General features: G+C 34.6%; 2 protein-coding genes across 3 annotated transcripts; one reads left to right on the top strand and one right to left on the bottom strand.

Moving 5' to 3' along the window:
* The first annotated feature begins 607 nt into the window (after positions 1-607).
* Positions 608-8,963, top strand: LOC117340272 (radial spoke head 1 homolog). Its single transcript, XM_033902030.1, has 7 exons — positions 608-751; positions 2,204-2,328; positions 2,639-2,733; positions 3,247-3,473; positions 4,072-4,143; positions 4,719-4,860; positions 7,722-8,963. Exons 1-7 carry the CDS (start codon positions 698-700, stop codon positions 8,012-8,014), a joined length of 1,008 nt encoding a protein of 335 aa, XP_033757921.1. The 5' UTR covers positions 608-697; the 3' UTR covers positions 8,015-8,963.
* On the bottom strand, positions 8,840-18,771 carry LOC117340271 (uncharacterized protein NKAPD1-like). Of its 2 annotated transcripts, none has more exons than XM_033902028.1 (6): positions 18,694-18,771; positions 14,943-15,063; positions 13,998-14,302; positions 12,017-12,085; positions 11,228-11,326; positions 8,840-10,458 (listed from the first exon to the last, which is right to left on the bottom strand). In XM_033902028.1, exons 2-6 carry the CDS (start codon positions 15,006-15,008, stop codon positions 9,780-9,782), a joined length of 1,218 nt encoding a protein of 405 aa, XP_033757919.1. In that variant the 5' UTR covers positions 15,009-15,063; positions 18,694-18,771; the 3' UTR covers positions 8,840-9,779. The 2 variants fall into 2 exon arrangements, with proteins under 2 accessions (XP_033757919.1, XP_033757920.1); XM_033902029.1 differs by lacking the exon at positions 18,694-18,771 and adding an exon at positions 18,095-18,156.
* Between the last annotated feature and the right edge of the window lie 5,546 nt (positions 18,772-24,317).

Raw genomic sequence — 24,317 nt, 5'->3', positions numbered from 1 at the left:
GAGCATATCTTTATATAATTCATTGTTGATACTAGTGAACTGAATATCTGTTGATATCAACCCTCAAATTATTGTTAAGGTCTAATATATGTCTTTTTGACAATAAAAAAAATATTAGTGTGAGTTTTTATTTAATATTACAAAGACTTTTTCTTCATTTCTAAAACAGTGACGATGGACATCTACCGACCTAAAAGTACCAAGTATACCATTACCAGAGACTTATATTATTAGTTTAAAAGTATCTGCCATTACATACTATACAACATGCACAACTTTCTTCAAGATTTAACGGTTTTAAAATAGCCATCTACCGTAATTCAATATAATTGTGCGATCAATTACATGCATGGGTGATTAATAGTAACAACGGCAAACCAATCTATATTTTCAGACGATATTACTGGGAAGTTCAAGCTTTTTTCTGTCATACCAGGCAGTAATGAAAAGCAATATGTTAACAGAATATAATATGCATACATGATCAAAAATAGTCTTGCGAGTTGCAGCAAGTTCCATCTTGCTGTTGGTATAAGGGCGGTAACTCTAACTGACTGACTCTCTGTGACTGTCACCAGGTGGCGTGTATCCCAGCAACGGTTGTTGATGTCGTCCGCCATTACTGTTGGTAGCAGACAGCAGTCGATAGAGAATAGGAACTAATTTGTCTGAAGTTTTAACACTTTAAAAACACAAAATGTCTGATATCGGATCAGAAGAGATGGAAGAGGAGCAGGGGCCATATTTAGGCGTAAGTATAAACTCAGATTCACTTCTGAAATTAAATTTCATGATATATTTTCTCGAATCAACTTGGCTCTTGCAGATCGAAACATGCTGTTTGTTTGATTTAGCAGTGGAGACATGACGATAATGACAAAATAATCACCGTTCAGGTGAAATCAGTACATATCCTAGCATTGTATATGCAATCATTTGTTACTTTTTTTTAAACACAATGGGTGTAATTGTATGTGTTGAAATTTGTAATTTGTTTTACAGTCTTCATAAAATATCCGGCCGTGTATTTTCGGCTTCAAAAGATTTAGCTTCCATGTTTAACTCTTCAGGAAGAAAGTCAATTCTTATTCCCTGAATTTAAAAAGAAGAGGAGGAGAGGTTAAAAAAGTTCAAGCTAGACTAATTTTCAGAAAAAAACACGTGTACATTGAATCAGCACTTGGAAAAACTAGAAAACCACTATTAAAACCAGACAGTAAACAAACACCAGTCGATAGTCGTTGCCAACAACTATTTCATGAACACTCAATACTTAGCATCATCTCATTTTGTTTTCTTATTTTCCCGTTCGGAATATTAATTAGCATGAATGATAAATGTGATCACCTGTAAGTGTTAAATTAAAGCGAATTTTGTGGATCAACAGCTTGCAGTCATCCAGAATTAATCATGTAGGCCTATTGTATATTTCAACTTGTATTTTCTTCCCAGTCTACTTGATAAATACTAGCGGCAATTTTTATCTCAACTTTAGAGAACTTCTATCAAGTTTGATTGGTTGCGTGTAAGAGTAGTAAGCCAGTGTCTCGGGTCGCGGGTTCGATCCCTAGTAGTACTAGAGGCATTGAAATAAATTTATCATACTCTCTGTAGCATTGGTGCCCACATAGGGACTTTACTGATAGTGTTACTTTCACAAGGAACACTGTACTAAAGTAACCCTTGAAACTTGGTCCGGAAGTCACAGTTATAATTTTTGGGAATTCCCGAATACTTTCATAAATACACATTTTCTTTCAGTTTCTGATTCACGATAGTCTTTTAGGTATGTGTCAAGTCCGAAAACTGTAAAAAATCTCAAAATGTAAACATTGATATATATATGTTTCTTTGGGAGTATGTGGCTTTAAGACAAGTTCTCTCCTGGGGAGGCGGGGAATATGTGACTGGAAAAAACAGCCACAATATACCACACAGCTAGAGAGATCTTCTCTTCTGCCTGATCAGTTGAGTATAAGACAAGTAAACCAGACTCCAGGTTTGATCCCTAGGAGAGATGTTGACGTAAATCTGATCTATCAGACTGGTAGAGGAAAGGCCAATATCTTGGATTCAACGCAGGAATGAATCTTTTTTTTTTTCATGCAGTGCATTTCTTCCACCGTATTGTTTGGTCTTATCTGAACCCTGAATTGTCACCCTGGTAAAAGTATTTCAATGGTTGTGTAAAATTATTTTGTAGGAATACGAAGGTGGACGTAACGAAAATGAAGAAAGACACGGCCAAGGAAAAGCAACATTGCCAAATGGTGACACATATGAGGGCATGTACGATTGTGGTAAACGACACGGACAAGGAGTTTATAGGTATGTAGAGGGTCAGGTATAAAAGCATTGATGATTCTATCATTAGATTTGACCTAAGCCAAGTTTAACAAATGTCTGACTTAACTATAGTAACAGAGTTTTTCACTTAAGAAATCAATATTTAGAATGCAGCGAAAGTTTTCTTGCATTTCAAGTATTTTTGAATACAAATACTTTCACAACAATTTAGGATTATAATGTATCTGCAAAATGTGTATTCATTAAGCTACTTTGATAAAACTGTGATTAAAGTTGAATTTGAATATCATGTTGATCATGTAATATTTGTTGTATTTTGTTTTGAACACAGGTTTAAGAATGGTGCCAGATACATTGGTGAATATATAAAGAACAAAAAACATGGACAAGGAACATTTATATATCCAGATGGTTCAAAATATGAAGGTAATGATGATAACAGTATTTTCATTTCTGAATTCTTTTTCTTCCTCTTTCAATTAAATCTTAAGATTTCTATTTAAACCTGAACTTCGTAATAAATCCCACGATTTAAGTTGCTGGCTTTGTTAATCGTGAAAATTCACAAACAATTTGGAAAAAAATATCCCAAGATATGGTTAATCAGCTTGACAGTCATCTCAGATTAAATTTTGCTTGCTTTTACTGAACTCCAAATTTGATTAAGTTTAAAACTGATATAAAATTGTAATTTTATAGTATACCTGTAACTAAAGATTAGGAAAATTAGGAAGATATTTAGAACTCATTAAAACTATTTAATTCACTGTAAAATGTAAATGTATGATTATCTTAATGAAATGTTATTTTACAAAATAAAATCTTGTTTTATTTGTTTAATACAGAAAATGTTGTGTCTCTGACTTAAAATTCCTAAACAGTGTTTGGGATTTTTTTTTTTAAGTAGCAGTTCTTTTAAAATGAAATATTTAATTCCAGGTGGTTGGGTAGATGACCAGAGATGTGGTTTTGGTAAATATTATTATGTTAATGGAGACATTTACGAGGGTGACTGGCAAAACCATGTACGGCACGGACAGGGCACCTACACATACGCCGCAACAGGCACAAAATATGTCGGAAGGTGGCAGAATGGCAAACGGGAAGGCCATGGCGAACTGGTGCACACAAATCATAAATACGTCGGAGTATTCCGTGATGATAAGGTGTGTGTTGCCGATATAAAACTGATGCCAAGTTATGGCACATGTACAATGTATATATATTCAATATGTATAATTATATTTCTCAGGTGAATGAAATCTTATATGTCAATGATAATTTTTCATTATTATAAAATTTTTTTATCTTCATGCATGTGTACATGTACATGTATTATAATTTGTACATTAGAGAAATTCAAACACATGTAACTGGAACTATATAAGGAATTGCCTACAGAAGCAGAAATTTGATAAACATGTATTTTCATTCAGGTGGTAATATTGTTTCAGACATGCATGATGTGTCAACTCAACTACTAAACTAATAGTAGATATTAAGTGATACATTTTACTGTGAAATATTGAAAATGCTTGAAAATTAAGATGATTCAATAACAATTTTACCTGAAATTAAGGTTAGGATTTGATTGTAAAAAAACAACTTACTCCTATCTAGGCTAGAAAAAAAATCTTTAAATATAATCAAACTTGATTAGGCTTATAATTCATATATTGTACCATAAAGATAGGATATTGTGGAGTCGGTATCTGTATAATGCGAAAATGTAAATTCACATGTATTTATGGGTTTTTTTTTCAGCCAATGGGCAAGGGGAAATATGTGTTTGATATTGGATGTGAACAGCATGGAGAGTACATTCCTGTGGAACAGGTAAGGAGACATTAGTCAAATGGTGACAGTACTGTAGGGAGTCAGAGGTCATATGCATGTCATTGACAGGAGAGGTTAAAGGTCAAGATACTGACATGATAGTTATTAAGAGGTCAAGTTATATATGGGAGAGGTTAGAGGTAAAGCAATTTATTGAAGGGTCAGAGGTCAAGTCAATGACAGGGAGACAGAGGTCCAACATGATGGATAAGAAATCAGTGATATATGGTAGTGGTTAGATAGCACGATTGATACTTACCCTGAAACTAGGTAGTAAGAAAAGGTTTGGTTTTGTTTTCTGACATAAATCCATTGTTACTGATGTCAAGACTGCCGATATTCTTATCATTTTATAATAATGGATTATTTTGATTGTATTGAAACATACATAATGTAAAAATTTCACATAAGATCCATTTTACCTTGTTCTACGTATTGAAATCGAGTCCAGCATTAACTCTACTACAGCAAAAAATATAACTCCCACATTGACTGCTCAGTACCAAGTAGAATTACTGACTGACTTTAGACAAATTCACTTTGAAACTTTGACAAAATGATTTATGAAATTATAGGAGAAAGAAGACAAAGGAGCTGAGGACGAGGAGGCGTCAGCAAATATAATCCCCAAGTGGAAGGCAGGCCAAGTGACGGCTATTCACCTACAGACAGAAGAAGAGGATGAGGAAGCTGCAAAGGAGGAGGGGTCAAATCAAGGTGAGACAATGTTTTGGGGTCTGGAGAATTGAGGGTTGTGGTTTGACGAGTGTCTTCCTCTGATGAAATGTTTATTATGTATGTATATATAGACTTTAGAGACATGGGTTTTCATGTAAAAACAAATTGTAAATTAATTTCGTCAAAGTTTCTGTCATGTACTGTACTGGGATTACCTTTTAACAGTTTTATCTAATCGGTCACAACTTTCACATGGAGTCTCTCCTGCTCGAGATTTATCGCTTTATATAGCTTAAGCTGCAGAAATTGGTTTAGAAAAAAATTGATGATAAAATTCATTCAGCTAGATTAATTTGAATAAAAAGATGTTTAAAAAGTAAATAATAATAAAAAAAATTATATATAAATAGATCTGGAGAATATTCTTTCATTTAGAAATATTAATTTTTGAATTCTGATGTACCATTCAAAACGGATTTGGAAATATTCTAGCCATATTTTAACAAAAAATCATTAGTGTTTCAATCAGGTCATTATATTAATTGTGTAGGACTTGAAACCCTAGCTCCATTAATGTTTGTTTTTTTCCAGGCTAAAAACTAACATGACATCACTAACTCATCCAATCTCATGTTCAGGTAAACAGGAATGGTCACTAAGTGGTCACTCATGCATCAGTGGTCACTGCGTGTCCAGCACGCAGCATTTGTCCTAGTTCCACAATGTGCCAGCATGTTTTGTTTTTTTTTTCTTCTCCATTTTGTTTTCAATGACATTTTTTATATTCATTCTATTCATCCGATCAATTTCAGTGACTGAAAGTAAATATTGCAGAAAATCAGACATTTAAAATGTTTGACTCTCTGACATTTTTAAACACCAAGATATAAAAGAGGAAAAAATGTTCGAAAAGTTTTAAAAAGGCCACATCAAATTCTCTACTGATTTGCATATTATCCGACCTAAAAACTGGTTATTAACTTGTTAGTCCACTAAAACTGACCATCATTGCAGACACAAAAAGAGTTTTAAAAAGAAACAGGCGACTGGTCAGAATTTTTGAGCTTGTGATTATTGCCATTTTGGCATGTTTCAATTATTTTAGTGTTTACATTTTCATCATTTCGGAGGAAAGTTTCAGCATTGTGGAGCTAGATTTGATGCTTAAATATTGTATCAAAAGTTGACGTTGTAGTAGCATGCCCGTTTTTTCTGTTTAATTATTAGCATGTACATAGTTGTTTTTCCTTTCAGTTTCAATTTTCTTTGCAGGATTAAAAACAAAAAAAAATCCTGATTTTCTGTGTGGTATTGTTTCTTTAAGTACAGTCTAAATATTTTATAAAACATTTGAAACGCTTTTCTGTGTTGATTTCAAAAGTGTCATTGTTATAGTTTTCATTAAGTTATTAGAAGAAATTAAGTGTTGATAGATTTATAAATAAAATCCACGAGAAAAAAATATGAATTATGTACTAGTTTTCAAGAAAAATATTTTTTTATAAATGTGTTCAAAAATTTTAAGAAGTAATGTCACTAAGGTAGTTAGTGAACTGGAAAAAAAAGAAGATTATGCACTTATGAAAATAACTATACTATATATTCAACACTGCATGAATGCTGCTATGATCACAAACCATTTAGAAAATATGATAAGGTCAGCACCATATGAACGCAGCACAATATACATGTACCGTGGTAATTAACATGGAACACAGCATTGGCCATGGAATGAGAGCCACCATTCACACATATTCTGTACAAGAATTATCCTGATCATTCCTTATCAGTATTTAACCTTTTAGATCACAATCTCAATATGCACTCATTCAAAATTTCAAATAATTTTGTAAGTAACAACTAAGTAGTAAGGTTATAATTAATAAGTAAAATCAACTATTTATAGAACAATTATCATATCAATCGAAATTTGATTGTATGTTGTCAGTCTAAATGTGGATTTTGTTTCTGCTATCTTGTTAATTGTTTGTAAATCCTCTATTGTGTAATAGACAAAGCTGCCTTTGTAACACAAAAGGGTGTTATATCTGTATTGAGAACAGAACATGTCTTTTATTTTTTACAAAGGAATTTGTAGTTTTAAATTAATGATTATAAAATACCTAATACCTAGCATAGGATCTTTTTAACTACGGTAGGTACAAGATATTCTTATACTACAAATGCCTGTACATTTCAAGCAAACAATAGATGCTATAAGTATTATGAAATATGAAACAATTAAACAAAGAGAGTTACTGTATCATTGTTTGGATTTTAGTAGCCCTTTTTTTATAATACAATTATCACAATGAATATATCAAGTATTATTGAAGATTTAATGATAAATTTTGATTCAAAATCTGATAAAAATGAAAGTAACCAGAGTTGATATCTGTTTAACTATTGTAGAAATTATTATCATATACCATTCATTTGTTGTAACTTGGTACTGAATGATCAATTACTCTAAAAACATTGTAGTTTGTATCATTAAACTATTTCTATAGAAAAAAATGTACATCATTTTAGTATTGTAGCATACAATGTATATACTATCATAAAATTAAGAATATCTAATTCTGAATCTAATATATTAAATTGTTCGTGGCAAATCAACATGTAATTATAAAAACTAAATAAGGGTCGTATGATGTTCATTGAAACTTTAAAAGTTTAATGTTACTCTTATAATTGAATACATGTAATGTCTGAACAGTGAACATTTTGCTAAAATCTTCTTAGTTATGAGATCTAGAGCTTTATGTAGTTCATAAAATCTTCAAAAATTTAATATTTTCATGATCTTGCAGTCATAGAATCCCATGTATTTGTATTTTTTACTGTAATTTACGAGAGCCTTGCAGAAGAAATTCATGAATAATTTTACTCTGTTATAGAACAACCACCAGAGGCTACTGAAGGGGAAACCCAACAACAGCAGGGCACCGAGGGGGAACAACAGGCTGAGGAGACGAAGCCAGAGGAAGCAGGCGAGGCCCAACAAGAGGCAGAGGCTGAGGGTGAGGCAAAGCCGGAAGGTGAGGAACCAAAGGAGGAGACACAAGCAGAAACGACTGAGGCCCCCGAGGCGCCCACAGAAGGCGAGGCGACGGAACCAGTTGCAGAGGAGGCGGCTCAACAAGAGGAAGCACCCACGGAGCAAGCTGAACAAGAAGCGTCAGCTGAGTAACGGAACACAGCATAACATTGGTGGGTGGGATATAGGGTGGATTTTAATAATGTGACAATGGACAATGGAGAACAATTCTGGACTGGAGACTGTGTTGAAATTTTACTAGAGATGTATACCATTACAAATTCTCTAGTTGGAGGGAAATAGACTTGAAAGACAAAGCTTGAAATGCAATATCAGAAGATTTAAAGTACAAGTGTTAAGTGTAAGATAAAGAAATATTCAGATATATTTAAGCCTTTGCTGTATCTAAGGTATATGTGTATCCTGAATATTAGAAACATTCCAAATACTCCAGTTAGCTCAAGACAACTTAACACTTCACTCTACAGAAAATGTCTACAAGTTAATGTTTTCATAAAAACATACATTAGTCATAGAGAGAATTTGAAATTTGTACGATTAGACTGCCATTTCTGTCGATTAGTATGGAAAAAAGGAATTTGTCTCCCTTCCGCCATTTCATCTGTACAATCACATAAATGAGTTATCTTCCTCTGTAAGGAGTCACTGACCACTCTGCGAAATAAGGAGTTCTATCAGTAACTTGCATTTATAAATAACCTCATTGCATGATAGGTCTCGTTCCCTTAACAATGATTTACCTCCCCTTGCAAGATAGTCATTTATATAATTGTGAGTTACCTCCCTTGTAACATGAGGTATTACTACTCCATGCAAAATATAACTAATAAATTTTTAGAAAGTGTGCCTCCTCCTTATAATAACTTACTTTGCTTGAAAGGGAAAATGGATCTTTTGGAATGTGTTTTAAACAAACAAGTACTGTGATATATATAACATTTGAAAGCCAAGTCAATGTGGGTGTTCTGAACAAGATAATGAATTTATTTATAATTTTTCACATCTGTAAATACATTGAATTGTCGCTATCTTATAACATGTAAATTTTGTACATCATTAAATATTTTGTTTACCAACAGAATTTGGTTTTTGTTTATTCATTACGAGTTGTGCCAGCAGTTGTTGACACTAAAAATATCTGGCAATTTACCAACTGCAAACACTGGTTATAGACAGCAATGGTTTTCTTCCACCTCTGATAAATACAGACAATTCGAACCAACACGACAGACCACAATAATCTGTACCGGGCCGGGTATCATCCCCCACTTCCGATATAGTATTGGCAAAGATTTTATGAGAATATGACTTTCTTAAAATTTGATCAGAATGTTGAAATTGATCATAAAATAAACTTTGTGTTACCAAAATATCACATATTTAATTGAATTTTATTTTAAATTGTCAATGTTTTATTTAATTCTTCAAATTACATGTTGCTATATGGATAGCACTGTAACCTACCACCTCAGATTGATAATCACAACTGTGGTACAGAATTTTCTCTTAAAATGTGATTTTTCCTAATAAGCAAATACAATGTACATCTCTAACAACTGGCATGGTGTGTATAAATCTAGTCATACCGACCTCAAGACCTTTTTAAGGCCCTTATGAAATTTTTCTTGTAGCATTCTATACAGTTCACTGAAAAATGGGTATGGATGGGCTTATTATCTGAGAAAATTGGTATAATTGTCACTTTGTGGGAAACCCTGCCAGGTACAGATGACCAGTTGCAACTCGTGCCATGTATATGAGCAGTATTTGTTGCTTTCAGTAAATATTGACCCTGTTAAATCATCTTTAGCATACAGTGACACAAAAACAGTTAGTTATCTGTACTGACCAATGTTTTTACAATTATTCCTGAGGTTATTCAAATTTCACGCTACTTTCACTTATATCTATGTTTCTTTTTCTTCTTTTTATGTTTTTTCGTAGTAGAATAACCTATATCTGTGTCGTTCTTTCTTTTCCTATTAGAATCTGAATCGCCAGTTAAATCAGAATTTTCACTATATCTCCTTTCGGAGTATTGCTTGTCCGACATCAGTTGGCCTGAGTATTCTTCAGTAGAGTCACTGGACGATGATGTCCGACTTGAGCAAACCCTTTTCCGACTTGATGGATAGTTTTCTCCTGAATCAGACAACACGTCACTTTCATGACGTCGCTTCGTTTTTCTTCGTGTTTTCACTTTCTTTCTTTTTCTGTACCTGTCCTCTCCTTCACTGTCACTGTCATAACTAGAATCAACAGAACTCTCATCAGATCTGTTTCCCTCAGATTTTCTTCTCCTGTATTTCCCTGACTTGATTTTTCGGTCTCCATTATCATCAGAGTCCGCAGAACTGTCACTATTCCAAGTCCTCATTTTCATTCTAGGTTGAGATGGTTTCTCCGGACGTATTTCTCTTTTAAATCTTTGCATGAGCATTAGATCAGAGTTATTTTTCAGATCACTTGTTTCAGTTTTGACTTGATCTGTATCGCTATGTTCTTTCTCTGCTTTTTTCTCACTGTCCTTATTCTTCTTTCGTTTTTTCTTTCGCTTTTTGTACTTTTTGTTTTTTCTGTCAAAGATAAGGAAAAATATGACATCTTAAAAATTACAATATACATTAATGAACTGGTATCAGAAAAATAATTAGGTATATAATGCTACATCATTTGTTTGTCAAGAATTGGATAATATTCTCATGCAAACTAATGAGCTAGCAATCAAAACATGCCCAAAAGAACAGATAACTCTGTCTTTCAAACAGACAAAATGGTGATATTTAGATTTGTGTGTGGAACATCAAAGGATCAAATTAGTCTTTGTTGTATCCAAAAGACAGCAATGATTTGGCCTTCAATTTTGCCAAGACATATATCGGAGTTTGTCAAGAGAAAAAGTGAATAAAACCCATGAAATATCAAGGATGACCTTGTACAAATTTATTTGCTACAAAATCTTAGTGCTAATGAGCCTATCATTAGGCATTTGGTATGGACCGTTTGTAATTTATATAAAATATTGCAACTCACATTTGAATGTTTATTTTAAAGAACCATAAATGAAATTGGTCGGACATATCATTGCATTTTCCAAAAAAAAACAGAGATTAAAAGCTACCTTTTAACCCATCAATATTTTATAACTTTGATCAATAAAAATGTACCCAAAACATTTTATTTTTATACAATGTCAACAACCATGACTAGATCCTGTAAATGTTGACACAAATTTATAAATAATTAAATTGACATTTGACAGTTCATCTTAATTATGGTACTCCAGTACAGTTTATTATATATATGTGAATTCAGCTTTATTTCAGTAATTTATTCCTTGGATACCTTTTGCTGCGTTCTCGCTTTCGTTTTTTCCTGTGGTCGTCTGAGGTGTCGCTGTCAAAATCTCCTGGGTACATCATCTTGTATCCACTGTGGCCCCACCTGTTGTAATTATGACAATTTTTTTAAAAATGAAATTCACCAACACATAGTGTATATGATACATTGTGCTATTTTGTATCATGATATACATTGTGCTAATTATTTGATATATAACAGTAACACAATTGATGCAGGAAGACAATTTTATGACTCGTGCCCTGACCGGGCCTCAAACTCACGACCTACAGCACCCAATCGCCTAGCCAGAAATATCCGCAGCTTATACCGCTGCGTCACATCAGCATTCTTAAAAAGAATGTTTCAATGGTCGCAGTGGTAGTCGGCACGATACCCTGACATGATCATTGTGGAAGTCGTCTATAAGATGATAGGAATACCTGGATCGCAATGTATTTACATACATGGATACGAATTGTACACATATTACAAATATTCATCGAGTACAACTACGACAGGAAATTCAAATCTTTATCTTCAGATCACCAACACATAGTGTATATGATACATTGTGCTAATTATTTGATATGGAAGTCTTAAACCCTCTGATTGAGTTTAAAATAATGATTCAACAACGGGGACATGAACCATGACCCTGCCCTAAAGATTTATGAAGATCCATCAAGTATTTTTTTTTAAATAGCAGCAACCAAAAAAAATAATTCTTTTAAGGATAGTTTGACTGTCTAAATGTATAAATCTTCTACAAATACAATGTACTTGATTCCCTACCTCTCTTCTTCTTTAACCTTCCTCAGCTTTCTGCTTGGATTCTGTTTCTCATATCCACCGTGGTCCCATCTACAACAAAGAGGTCAAAGGTCAATCGAATAGATATGTCGAATCATGTGAAAAAACATATATTATCTCAGAATAATAACTTGGGTAATGGAAGCTAATTGATCAACACTTTACAAGTTTTGCCACCAATTTAGGATTGGACCAAAGATATTAATATCATACTCTTTAGTTAAAAAAATTGATTATGACATAATGATATATATGTACATAACACGTAATAATCCATCTCTGACTAATGAGTGTGCTGATTTTATTTTTCGGCATAGCCGTCTAATTTTGTTTTGGCCCCGGATATGATGCGACAGGTGGCGTTCTGGTCAAGATTAAGTATGTGATTGGTCAATGTAGCGGTCCATGCAAAATGCAGATATACAGTTAAAAACGAAACAAAGTTAAAGGGACCTCACTGTAAACCAATATTTATTTTGTGTTTTTCAGCATAGCCGTCTAATTTTGTTTTGGCCCCGGATATGACGCGACAGGTGGCGTTCTGGTCAAGATGAAGTATGTGATTGGTCAATGTAGCGGTTAATGCAAAATGCAGATATACAGTTAAAAACAAAACAAAGTTAAAGGGACCTCACGGTAAACCAATACATGTATTTATTTTGTATATTTTATCATATTATTGGGTATATCTTTAAAAAAAAATAACCTTCTGAACAATAACCATTCGAATTTGATGATGTAGGCCTATGTACATAAAAACATCAATTATCAATTATTAAAAGGTTATCGAACAATCTGAATATATATGCAAAAATTTTGTGACATACGATAAACGCATTTGCACAACAAACTAAAACACATGGAAACAAAAATGGTTTCCAATGTGAATCGACTGCGGTTGAAAACGATAACAGCTTCCTCAATGAAGAGAATAATAGGAAAATGGGTAAAACACAATCCTAGAATTAAACTTGGGAAGCAGTACAATAGACTGTAACAGTTCAAACATGAAAACAGCAGTAATACGGACGCCGCTCTTATTCTGCTTGATTGTTTGATAGTAGGTCATGACAATCTCGGTAATATTTACACAAACTCGGTAAGATTTCCACAAACTCTATAAGATTTCCACAAACTCTGTAATAGTTCCACAAACTCGGTAATATTTATACAGTCTGTACCAGTACATCACTACTGTCACTATACTATATGAACAATGTTTACACTTATTTAATATGTGTGCCGTAATATATACAGAACATGTTATTTAACATTTAAACCACTGTATAATATCGTTATCCAACTAACCCAGATGGAATATATATATCGCCTTGTAAACTATCGTGTGTTTGTGCTGCCACGATTTCAAAACAGTCACGTAATGATTTAAAGATAATTTCCGCGCTAAATTTAGAGGGGGATTCCCAACTAAATCGAGTGGTCAAGCTGGACATAGGGATTGACTGTGAACATTGGGACAGCACAGAAACATAACTGGAAAGGAACAAAACGCGTACATTCAGTGAAAATTGCAACGTTTTTACCGTGATGTCCCTTTTAAATTGAATGCAAGCTGAATAAGTGGATGCATCTATTCAAATGACACATTTGCAGTCTTATTATCACCAAAAATGATTCAAACTGATATAATTTTGTTATCCGTGCTGAAACTGCGCATTTATTAATTACAATGTAGTTCGTTAACTTATTTCACCAGTAGTTTTACATTATAACCACCACTATGCCGTTTATCTTTTCTAAAGATATTTCTTGTTTGTTTTTCTCATTAATTTTTATAGGGCCACTTTGTCTTGCTTTGGGAAGAAACCTATTCTCAAGAGTAAATTTTATGTTTTCAGTATGATTCATCAATAATTTATAATTGAAATAGGATTTTTTTAATCATTTTTGAAATATTTTAATTTTTTACACATTTGTATGTATTACATAAATATATAGCTACCTGTCAATTCCTGTTTTAAGATCCTGGCTAGCTTTCCATTCTTTCCTGGACACTGTTCTTTCTGATTCTTGTCTGTCCATGTAAGCACCTCCTCGATCTTCAGGGGATTCCGATTCATCCCGCCGGTCATACAAGAAGGAAGCTTGGCTGTCATTCCGACCTGTAAACGGATTGGATTGTCCTCGCTTGTCATACCTAGAGTTTGTACGTTCTTCTCTCGTTCTGCGTTTATCTGTAGTATCTCTGTGATTGTCTATCTTCGAAAGTTTGCCGTGACATGCCCACATCTCCGACTCCTCCACCATCTAAGGGAATCAAAGTTTGGTTATTTTCTCATGTCAAGCAATCTTGGTTACAATTCACCAGATTACAAATCCTTTGTGAAAATCTCCAATACATCTTTTCAGTGCTTGATAAATTATTAAGAAGTTATATGACACAACCAATATGATATACATGTATATTTAAGAGTTTGACATTTCGGTAACTACATTGACACCTTCATCAGACTTACACCCTGAAGTTTTTATTTGGGCAATTTTCAAGGAAGGATGATGAAACTCTAGATGCCTTGTGTATATATATAATGTAAACCTTTGTAAAATCTAAAATAAAAAAATCTCCACTCGCATCTTTTCTGACATGTTAGCAAAACATTGTTTCATTTTTTAGGCTGATATATATACAATATATAGTTTGATCTGGGGGAGTATCGTATAAATTATTCATCTATGTGTTACAGAGTGCTTGATTAAATTTAATCTAAATCACTGCCTCCACTAGAGATCGAACCAGGGACCTCTGGCTTACTAGTCTTATGCTCAACCGATCGAGCTAAAGAGAAGATCTCTCTAGCCGAGTGGCATATTGCGGCTAGTATTTACCAGGGTTACATATGTAAACAGTATTACCAGCATCATGAACAAGCGGACATATATATTTTACCCTGTTGTGGGTGTCCGCATGGCGAATGTGGTTTTTCAGCAGTGTTTTCGCAGCAGATGTGAACATTTTCTTTCCTGATGAATCCTTTCAGCAAGACATTAACTTCATTGCATGTTTGTTCCTTTAAATAAAAATCATGTAAATTGCAAATTTAAAAACAAGTACAAATTATTAATAAATTAACATGAATTCTGCCAAACATCAGAACAAATTTATATTGAATTTCAAAAGAAAAGGTTCTCTGCATCTATACATTATAGCCTCATGTTGACTCAGCTGTAGATGAGTACGTGATAGCTATATAAGGCAGTGCAAGAAATGTCATGTGTAAGCTGTTAGCTAAGAAATGGCAGCTCTGTCTGTATGCAATGCCCAAAAGGGAATTGAGAAAGACATTGGCTGGTTGCTAAAGGCCAGTTTGTGAATTTCTTTGAGACAGCAATGCTGTGATATATAGAGGTACCCGGTATATAAAACTCCAAATTATTAATCAATGAGATTCATTATCATCATAGATTAAAGAGTATGTATACCTTACTAATTGACTGTGAAATTGATTCTGATGTATATTGTCCATATTGTACGATTCTGATTTCAAAAGAATTTTGTTCATTCAAAATGTAATTTCTACAAATAAAAATTATGGACAGACAGAAGCATAAAAATTCCCTGAAGATCTAAGCAAAGCAAACAAGGTAATTTGTGTTTATTTAAGATAAATTAAATATTGTCAAGATATGTCATATTTTTGCAATGTTTCATAAAATGACCATATAACACATGTACAGTACTCCATTGTACAAAATCTGAAAGTCTTAGAGACGATCTATGGTTTCAGATTTTGATACAGAATTAGCGTGTTTACTGTTATTACACCCTTTTTTTTGGATATATAATTTATGTATTACCTGGGCATATGCCGTATGATGCGTATCCTTCCTGATTAAGCCCCTCTGAAATCTTTGTCCTGCATAGTGCTATTTTTTATTGACAATTTCCGTTAACGTTGTATAAGCATTAATATTGAAATAACACGTACAATACCAATGCCAAATTAATAACTATTACATATTTATTTTGTGTTTATATGTGTGAAAGCCTGACACCACCCTACTGGGGGGCTTTCCCCAATCCCTGAAAACCTCAGGCTTCCCGGGCATTTTAATTATTTTGGGTGATTTGTATTGTCAACTACCTAAAAGACTGATCAACTTTTCTCTTCATCTCTCTTTTTAAACTGATTTGTTGATGTGCATTTAAATATTAATGATATTTGAGTTGTTTTTCTGACTAAAATGTGCATCATCATCTGTAAAGTGTGTAGAAATCTACTTGCTTGGTAGTGTAATGTTGCATAAACTGGTATTATTTTTGTATTGACTGAACTCTTTAACAGTTACTCATCCTGACAACTCTAAAATTGACTCAACTCCAAAAGTTACTCGCCCCACCCCTCTAAAATTGACTCAACTCTTACAGTTACTCACCCTTACCCCTCTAAATTTGACTCAACTCCAACAGTTACTCATGATCATCCTGCCCCTCTAAAATTGACTCAACATTCTCCAAGTTACTCATCCCGACCCCTCTAAAATTGACTCAACTCCAACAGTTACTCATCCCGACCCCTCTAAAATTGACTCAACTTCAACAGTTACTCATGGTCATCCTGCCCCCTCTAAAATTGACTCAACTCTAACAGTTACTCATCCCGACCCCTCTAAAATTGACTCAACATTCTCCAAGTTACTCATCCCGACCCCTCTAAAATTGACTCAACTCCAACAGTTACTCATGGTCATCCCGTCCCCTCTAAAATTGACTCAACTCTTACAGTTACTCATCCCGACCCCTCTAAAATTGATTCAACATTCTCCAAGTTACTCATCCCGACCCCTCTAAAATTGACTAAACTCCAACAGTTACTCATGGTCATCCCGTCCCCTCTAAAATTGACTCAACTCTTACAGTTACTGATCCTGACCCCTCTAAAATTGACTCAACTCCAACAGTTACTCATCCCGACCCCTCTAAAATCGACTCAACTCCAACAGTTACTCATGGTCATCCCGTCCCCTCTAAAATTGACTCAACTCTTACAGTTACTGATCCTGACCCCTCTAAAATTAACTCAACTCCAACAGTTACTCATCCCGACCCCTCTAAAATTGACTCAACTCCAACAGTTACTCATGGTCATCCCGACCCCTCTAAAATTGACTCAACTCCAACAGTTACTCATCCTTTCCCCCCTTTACTCCAATAATATTAGAGGTTTATAATAAACACGACAGGAAACTTTTGACAGGCTGTCATATGTGTCATAAAATCCGCCAATGTAATCAGGTGTAATAAGACCTATTATTATACCTCACTTTTGTTAGAATTCTTTTCATTGGACGAAAACGTATCACCTGACATTTTATAAATCGAATATCCCCCGACAAATGCCGTCGCCGGGGTATAACCCGTCGAATAACCATGTAACCATGGCAGCAGAGTATTATACCCCGGTGTATAACCCCTCCGCCCGATGAATAACCCTTCGTCATCGAACGCGCCTGCATCGGAAGTCGGGCAGTGGAGCTCTTTTGCGTTTGTTGTCGTCTGGTTCCAAAAACACAAACAACAACACAGGCTTTTGAAATGGCAGTGTCATCACGATTTGGCCGATCAACAGAAGTAGAAATAACAGCGATATTGGACAGCAAGGCAATTTATTGTGTTTTTTTTCGGTATAATAAAACTATTATGACCCTCTGTGTCGGGATATGTCCCATAATTCTGGATATATCCCGACACAGAGGGCCATAATTGTATGATATATGTATAGGAGTAAGCCCCCTTATGCCAGTTTACATGAATTACAGTTTTTAAAACTTGTTTTTGGTTTTTAGGGGGGGGGGGGTTGGGGGGGGGGGGGGGGGGGGGGGCGATTATTTAAAAGATTCAATATTTGAATTGAAAATTAACATTTGAAGTTTAGTTTTGGAAGCTGCACATGTTTTTTTGCATCGTTCAACAATAGACAGCAATTAATCTACAGAATCTTCTGCTGTTTTATCGGCTTTTCAAAACAAGCTTGCAGTATATTAAATGCTGAAATAAAACCAGAAACATTTGAATCACCCACAGGGTACTTTAGTGCCTACATCATATTTTCTGTTCACTTCTTCTTCTTCACTCCTTGGGGTACTCCTGATTATACTGGTATTTTATCTGAGTGTAACAATTTTGCCATTATCATTTACAGTAGTACGTACTGGACTGAATCGATATCGGCCCTGCTAAACAAAAGCCAGAGAGCATTCCCAGACATTAAAGGGGCAGTCTTGAGGAAACTTAGGTTATGGCGTTATGATATCGATATAAAGGTTAATCAACATTCAAGTTTTCATTTTTTCAACGATTACTTGGGTATTATTGGAATTCTTCTGGCTGCGAATTCCGGTCACCTGTCAAAAATATCCCATTAAAGAAAGACTTTTTTTGGGTAGAAATCATCACTGCATAACTTGAGAAATGCGTGTGACCCGTACCGGAGGCAGCTCGACCAATCCGTTACAGTAATTATATAAGCTTCTTGTCCTTAAATTTTCAAATGTCTTAAAAAAAATACCGTTCAACTTTGATTTTGGCTAGGTCATTATTAACTCAAAATAAATATATTAAGTTACAAACGAAACGAGTTTTACATCATATATTAAAATCTTTTGTTATACAAATAAAATATGTGCCCATATATACTGACCGATCAATCATAATCACTTCTCTGACTGTCGTTTTCGTTGTGATGTCCGCAAATGCAAGAAATTTAGAGTGACTTCCCTTGAATAATGCGGTAATACTAATTACCACCTAAGACAACCCTTACACCGATGGGATGGCTTGTACCACCATGGCAAAAATACTTAAAGAAAAATATCCAAAAATTATCATGGAAATGTAGTTGTGAACATGTGAAATACAAACTTTTTAAGATATAAATACTAAAAAATTTACATGTTGTTGATCGGACAATCGAACCGCACGTGGCTATTAAGAATATGGGACGGGAAGTAACTCTAATTACGGATTTTTCTCATTTGCTCGTGCTAATGAATCCTCTTCTCTATTAATTTATGAGTGTCATTTTCACCTCCGTGAAGTTGATTACTTATTCCTTATTCCTTATTCCATTACTTATTCGTTTACTCTTTACTAATACTTTAAATGGTTCAAAACTAATTATTAAGCATTCCCATCATCCAGTCGACCATTTCATTCCTTATCCATACCATATTACTGATTAAATTCCTTCATTACTTATTCGATTATCTCATTACTTATTCGATTCCTTCATTACTTATTCGATTTCTCTTTACTAATTAACACTTTAAATGGTTCAAAACTAATTATTAAGCATTCCCATCATCCGGCCGACCATTTCATTCCTTATCGATACCATATTACTGATTAAATTCCTTCATTACTTATTCGATTCTCTCATTACTTATTCGATTCCTTCATTACTTATTCGATTTCTCTTTACTAATTAACACTTTAAATGGTTCAAAACTAATTATTAAGCATTCCCATCATACAGTCGACCATTTCATTCCTTATCCATGCCTATAATTTCTTCTTCAATTCCCCCATTACTTATTCGATTCCTTCATTACTTATTCGATTTCTCTTTAATAATTAACATCTTAAATGGTTCAAAACTAATTATGCAGCATTCCCATCATCCAGTCGACCATTTCATTCCTTATCCATACCATATTACTTCTTCAATTCCCCCATTACTTATTCGATTCCTTCATTACTTATTCGATTTTCTCATTACTTATTCGATTTCTCTTTACTAATTAACACTTTAAATGGTTCAAAACGAATTAATAAGTATCCCCAATGCACATTCCACCATTCCATTCCTTATCCATACATTATTACTTGTTCAATACCCCCATTACTTATTCGATTCTCTCATTACTTATTCGATTTTCTCATTACTTATTCGATTTCTCTTTACTAATTAACACTTTAAATGGTTCAAAACGAATTATTAAGCATTCCCATCATCCGGCCGACCATTTCATTCCTTATCCATACCATATTACTGATTAAATTCCTTCATTACTTATTCGATTATCTCATTACGCATGTGGGTTAATGTTGCATTTATAATTAAAAAGAACAAAAAACGTCATGTTTTAATATAAATTCAATATTTAATGATTTCCCGGTTAGTTCTGTTTGTTTTCTTGATCGGATTTTAATGTTAGGTGTCCAACGTCTTTATCGCGATGTTTTCGTCGTTCCTCGTGTTCTCGCGTGGTCACGTGACCGGCACGAAGGACTACATTAACACTTGGTCGGTAAATATGGGCAGAGCACCCGACCAACGTATTTTGTCGTACAAACAAATATGATACACTTATTCATCGTGCTAAGAAACCGAGAAAAAGTGCTGTACATTCTTCTATTTATTCAAGTATGGTTACATAACGGCGTTATAAACTGGTGTTAATTGAAGAAGTGCCGATTAATTGACTACTTTTTAAGTAATTTTGACGATGTTTGTCATTTTCGTAAGAATGTACAGCACTTTTCGTTGTTCTCATACAATTACCTTCACGCTCTTACCTGTTTCATAAGTATTGATTTAGGGTAGTCGGGTGCTCTAGGACGATTCATAGAGCAAGTGTTAATGTTCATTCTCCAATATTGGAACTCTTCAGTGTTTTAAGTATCGAAATCGGCATATAGAAACGAACAAACATTAATAAACGAATGCAATGGATCGTAATTAATTCAATGAATTATTTACAGACGATTTCCAAAGACATAAGGTATAGTTAGAAGTTTTCGGCTGTACACATGCAAGTTTGTAAATTCGTCACTGTGATAAAACCACCGTCCACGTCGTTGCCATGACAGCCGATCGAAGCTGCGATCACGAATGCACTGACAAAGTGAAAGTTGAAGTATTTTTCGCAACATGCCGTTTAAACTTGAAATTACATTCACACCTCATATTGATTGGGGTTGTTTAATCATACCTGATCAATTGAATTATCAGAAAACTAACAAAAACACTAAAAAACACAGAATGAAGCCTTCGTGTCAGGCAGTGCAGACACACCGCGGGATCTGTAAACAATGTGACGTAATTGGAATGTACAAGTTGCAACAATGTACAACAATGTATATTTTACATGAATACACTAATGAGCAACAAAACGGGACGCAACATTAACCCACATGCGTACTTATTCGATTCCTTCATTACTTAGTCGATTTCTTTTTACTAATTAACACTTTAAATGGTTCAAAACTAATTATTAAGCATTCCCATCATCCAGTCGACCATTTCATTCCTTATCCATGCCATATTACTTCTTCAATTCCCCCATTACTTATTCGATTCCTTCATTACTTATTCGATTTCTCTTTACTAATTAACATCTTAAATGGTTCAAAACTAATTATGCAGCATTCCCATCATCCAGTCGACCATTTCATTCCTTATCCATACCATATTACTTCTTCAATTCCCCCATTACTTATTCGATCCCTTCATTACTTATTCGATTTCTCTTTACTAATTAACACCTTAAATGATTCAAAACTAATTATTAAGCATTCCCATCATCCAGTCGACCATTTCATTCCTTATCCATACCTTACTACTTCTTCAATTCCTTCATTACTTATTCGTTTCTCTCATTACTTATGTTATCAAAATATTTATGTCTTGTATATTATTGTCATAGCATCTTTTTGTATAGTCTTCAAAAATACCATTTCAATAAACGCTTGAGTCCTTGCATGTTTAGGTATAGACATTAAATGACATATGTTGTTTCCATATGTTCCGTATACAATGCAATATCTGTGTGTTCTTGGACTAGTAATTCATATTTTTAGTGTTTCTTAATGATATTGGAACGTTGTTGACATGAGAATTACCTGCTAGTTTAGGTTTTCAATATCTATTAAACTTTGCTGTACCAGACAAAACAAAACAAAAGAAAAAAACACATGAAATTACATTACACATGTATATACATAAAAAAGATGTTAAATTTACCGCTCAAATATTTAATAATAATATTTAATGTATATACAAACATTTGCTAAAAAGCATGCGCTATCACCACATCGCTTTTACTTTCGCCGCTATTTTTTTAGACCTTTTATTTAACTATTCATACAATCTCTAGATCAACTAAGATGTTTCCTAATGTATAACAATAGGCCGTCGGTGGATTAATTATCGACCAAGGGTAAGGGACCATTAACACAATCATACCAGCTTTGTTCGTTGTTTATTTACTAAACTTGTGTAACTGTTCCATATCCTATGTCTATATGTGATCATTTTTAATAAACACGTACCCGTGGCTTGATCAGATTGCTCAAACGATTAGAAAATTATCTTGTTTGTACTGTAGGTATTACTACTTGACCATATTTAACTGCACTGAACCGATTGAAATTTTTATGGCTATTGAATTTGGTATTTTGTTGCAATTAAAATGAGATTCCATATATGAAGAGATGGAAAAGGGTATCAATAATATAATGGTGTTTTATGAAATTGGAATTATGTTAAAGGTAAAAGTGTAACAGAATTTTAATTATCTATGAAAGACAGAAAAAGTACTATTAAAATAAAGTACCATATCAGAAAGGAAAGGTTAGCAATAAGATATCACTACTAACATAGCTAATATATAAATACTAAAGCTAAAAAATAGAAAGTAATAAAAAAAAAAAAAAACAACAACACCACAACGCCTGCCTTGGTTGGTATCGAACAGATACCCTTGTCCACACGAGGAAATGATGTAACCACTACACCACTCCATCTTTACAATTTCGAAAAGGTAAAGAATTATCATACTGATAAAACTGAAATATAAACAGTTGCTGCGCGCGCATACTGTGAAGTAAACATTTAGGCCTAAAGAAGAAGACTATGGCAGACGAACTGCAGGTCAGTGAAAATAAGTTATGTCTTAATTTATGTCATGGCCCTGTGGGCTATTTTAATTTATAATTTTAGCTAATATGCATGGTTTATCAAACACGTTTACAGTTACAGTTTTACTCAACATTTTGATTTTGAAGCATTTTAATGGTACACGTGATAGGATACGATTTCGCTCTCCCTCTCCTCCAACTGTCTGTTCACTTGTCAGCAGGGAAGTGTATATTTGAGACATATGCACTGTCCTGTTTTGGAAGAACAAAGGATAATAGTAATATTGCTACATTGCATCACGTGAAATATATATTTTTTCCAACTATCGTTGTGTCAACTAAGCAATGTCTTTAAATGAATGAAGAGTTCGTTACAATATTTAAAGCATTTACTTGGATCATATGGAGATAACAACACTGTACAAAGGCCTGTCATTGCAGTTGCAGCATCATCATTTCATTCATTCTCGGTATTTCTTAATATTTCATGATGGGTCCAGGGGTACTACCCGCGGGAAAAAAATAGAGCAGGTATATGCAAAACCATGACCCCCCCCCCCCCCCCCCCCCCCCCAAATAATCCGCAAGTGGTAATATAGCTTATCTTAATTTTATTTTATTTCTGTTCTGCATCTTTTAGATGCTGCACAGCTTTTGTACCACAGGGGCACCTATAACACATGGATATTTTGTGACGGAGCCACTGGTTTGCTAATCACACAACGATAATCGGGTAGTTTTCTATTTACAGTTTACAGTTTATTCACATATTTATAAGTTCCATTTAAAAGTCACTTTCACACGCTGTCCCATCCTCACTCCTTTGTCCCAGCCTCACTCCTCTGTCCCATCCTCACTCCTCTATCCCATCCTCACTCCTTTGTCCCAGCCTCACTCCTCTGTCCCAACCGCACTCCTCTGTCCCACCCCCATTCCTCTGTCCCATCCTCACTGTCCCATCCTCACTGTCCCATCCTCACTCCGTTGTCCCATCCTCACTCCGTTGTCCCATCCTCACTCCTCTGTCCCATTCTCACTGTCCCATCCTCACTCCTCTATCCCATCCTCACTCCTCTGTCCCATCCTCACTCCTCTGTCCCATCCTCACTCCTTTGTCCTCACTCCTCTGTCCTCACTCCTCTGTCCCATTCTCACTGTCCCATCCTCACTCCTCTATCCCATCCTCACTCATCTGTCCCATCCTCACTCCTCTGTCCCATCCTCACTCCTCTGTCCCATCCTCACTCCCCTGTCCCATCCTCACTACTCTGTCCCATCCTCACTCCTCTGTCCTCACTCCTCTGTCCTCACTCCTCTGTCCCATCTTCACTGTCCCATCCTCTCTCCTCTGTCCCACCCTCTCTCCTCTGTCCCACCCTCTCTCCTCTGTCCCATTCTCTCTCC

Source organism: Pecten maximus, chromosome 13 (genome assembly GCF_902652985.1).
Source record: "Pecten maximus chromosome 13, xPecMax1.1, whole genome shotgun sequence".
Taxonomy (NCBI): domain Eukaryota; kingdom Metazoa; phylum Mollusca; class Bivalvia; order Pectinida; family Pectinidae; genus Pecten; species Pecten maximus.
Note: the sequence above shows the minus strand (reverse complement) of the source record. Positions and strands in the feature narration are given on the sequence as shown.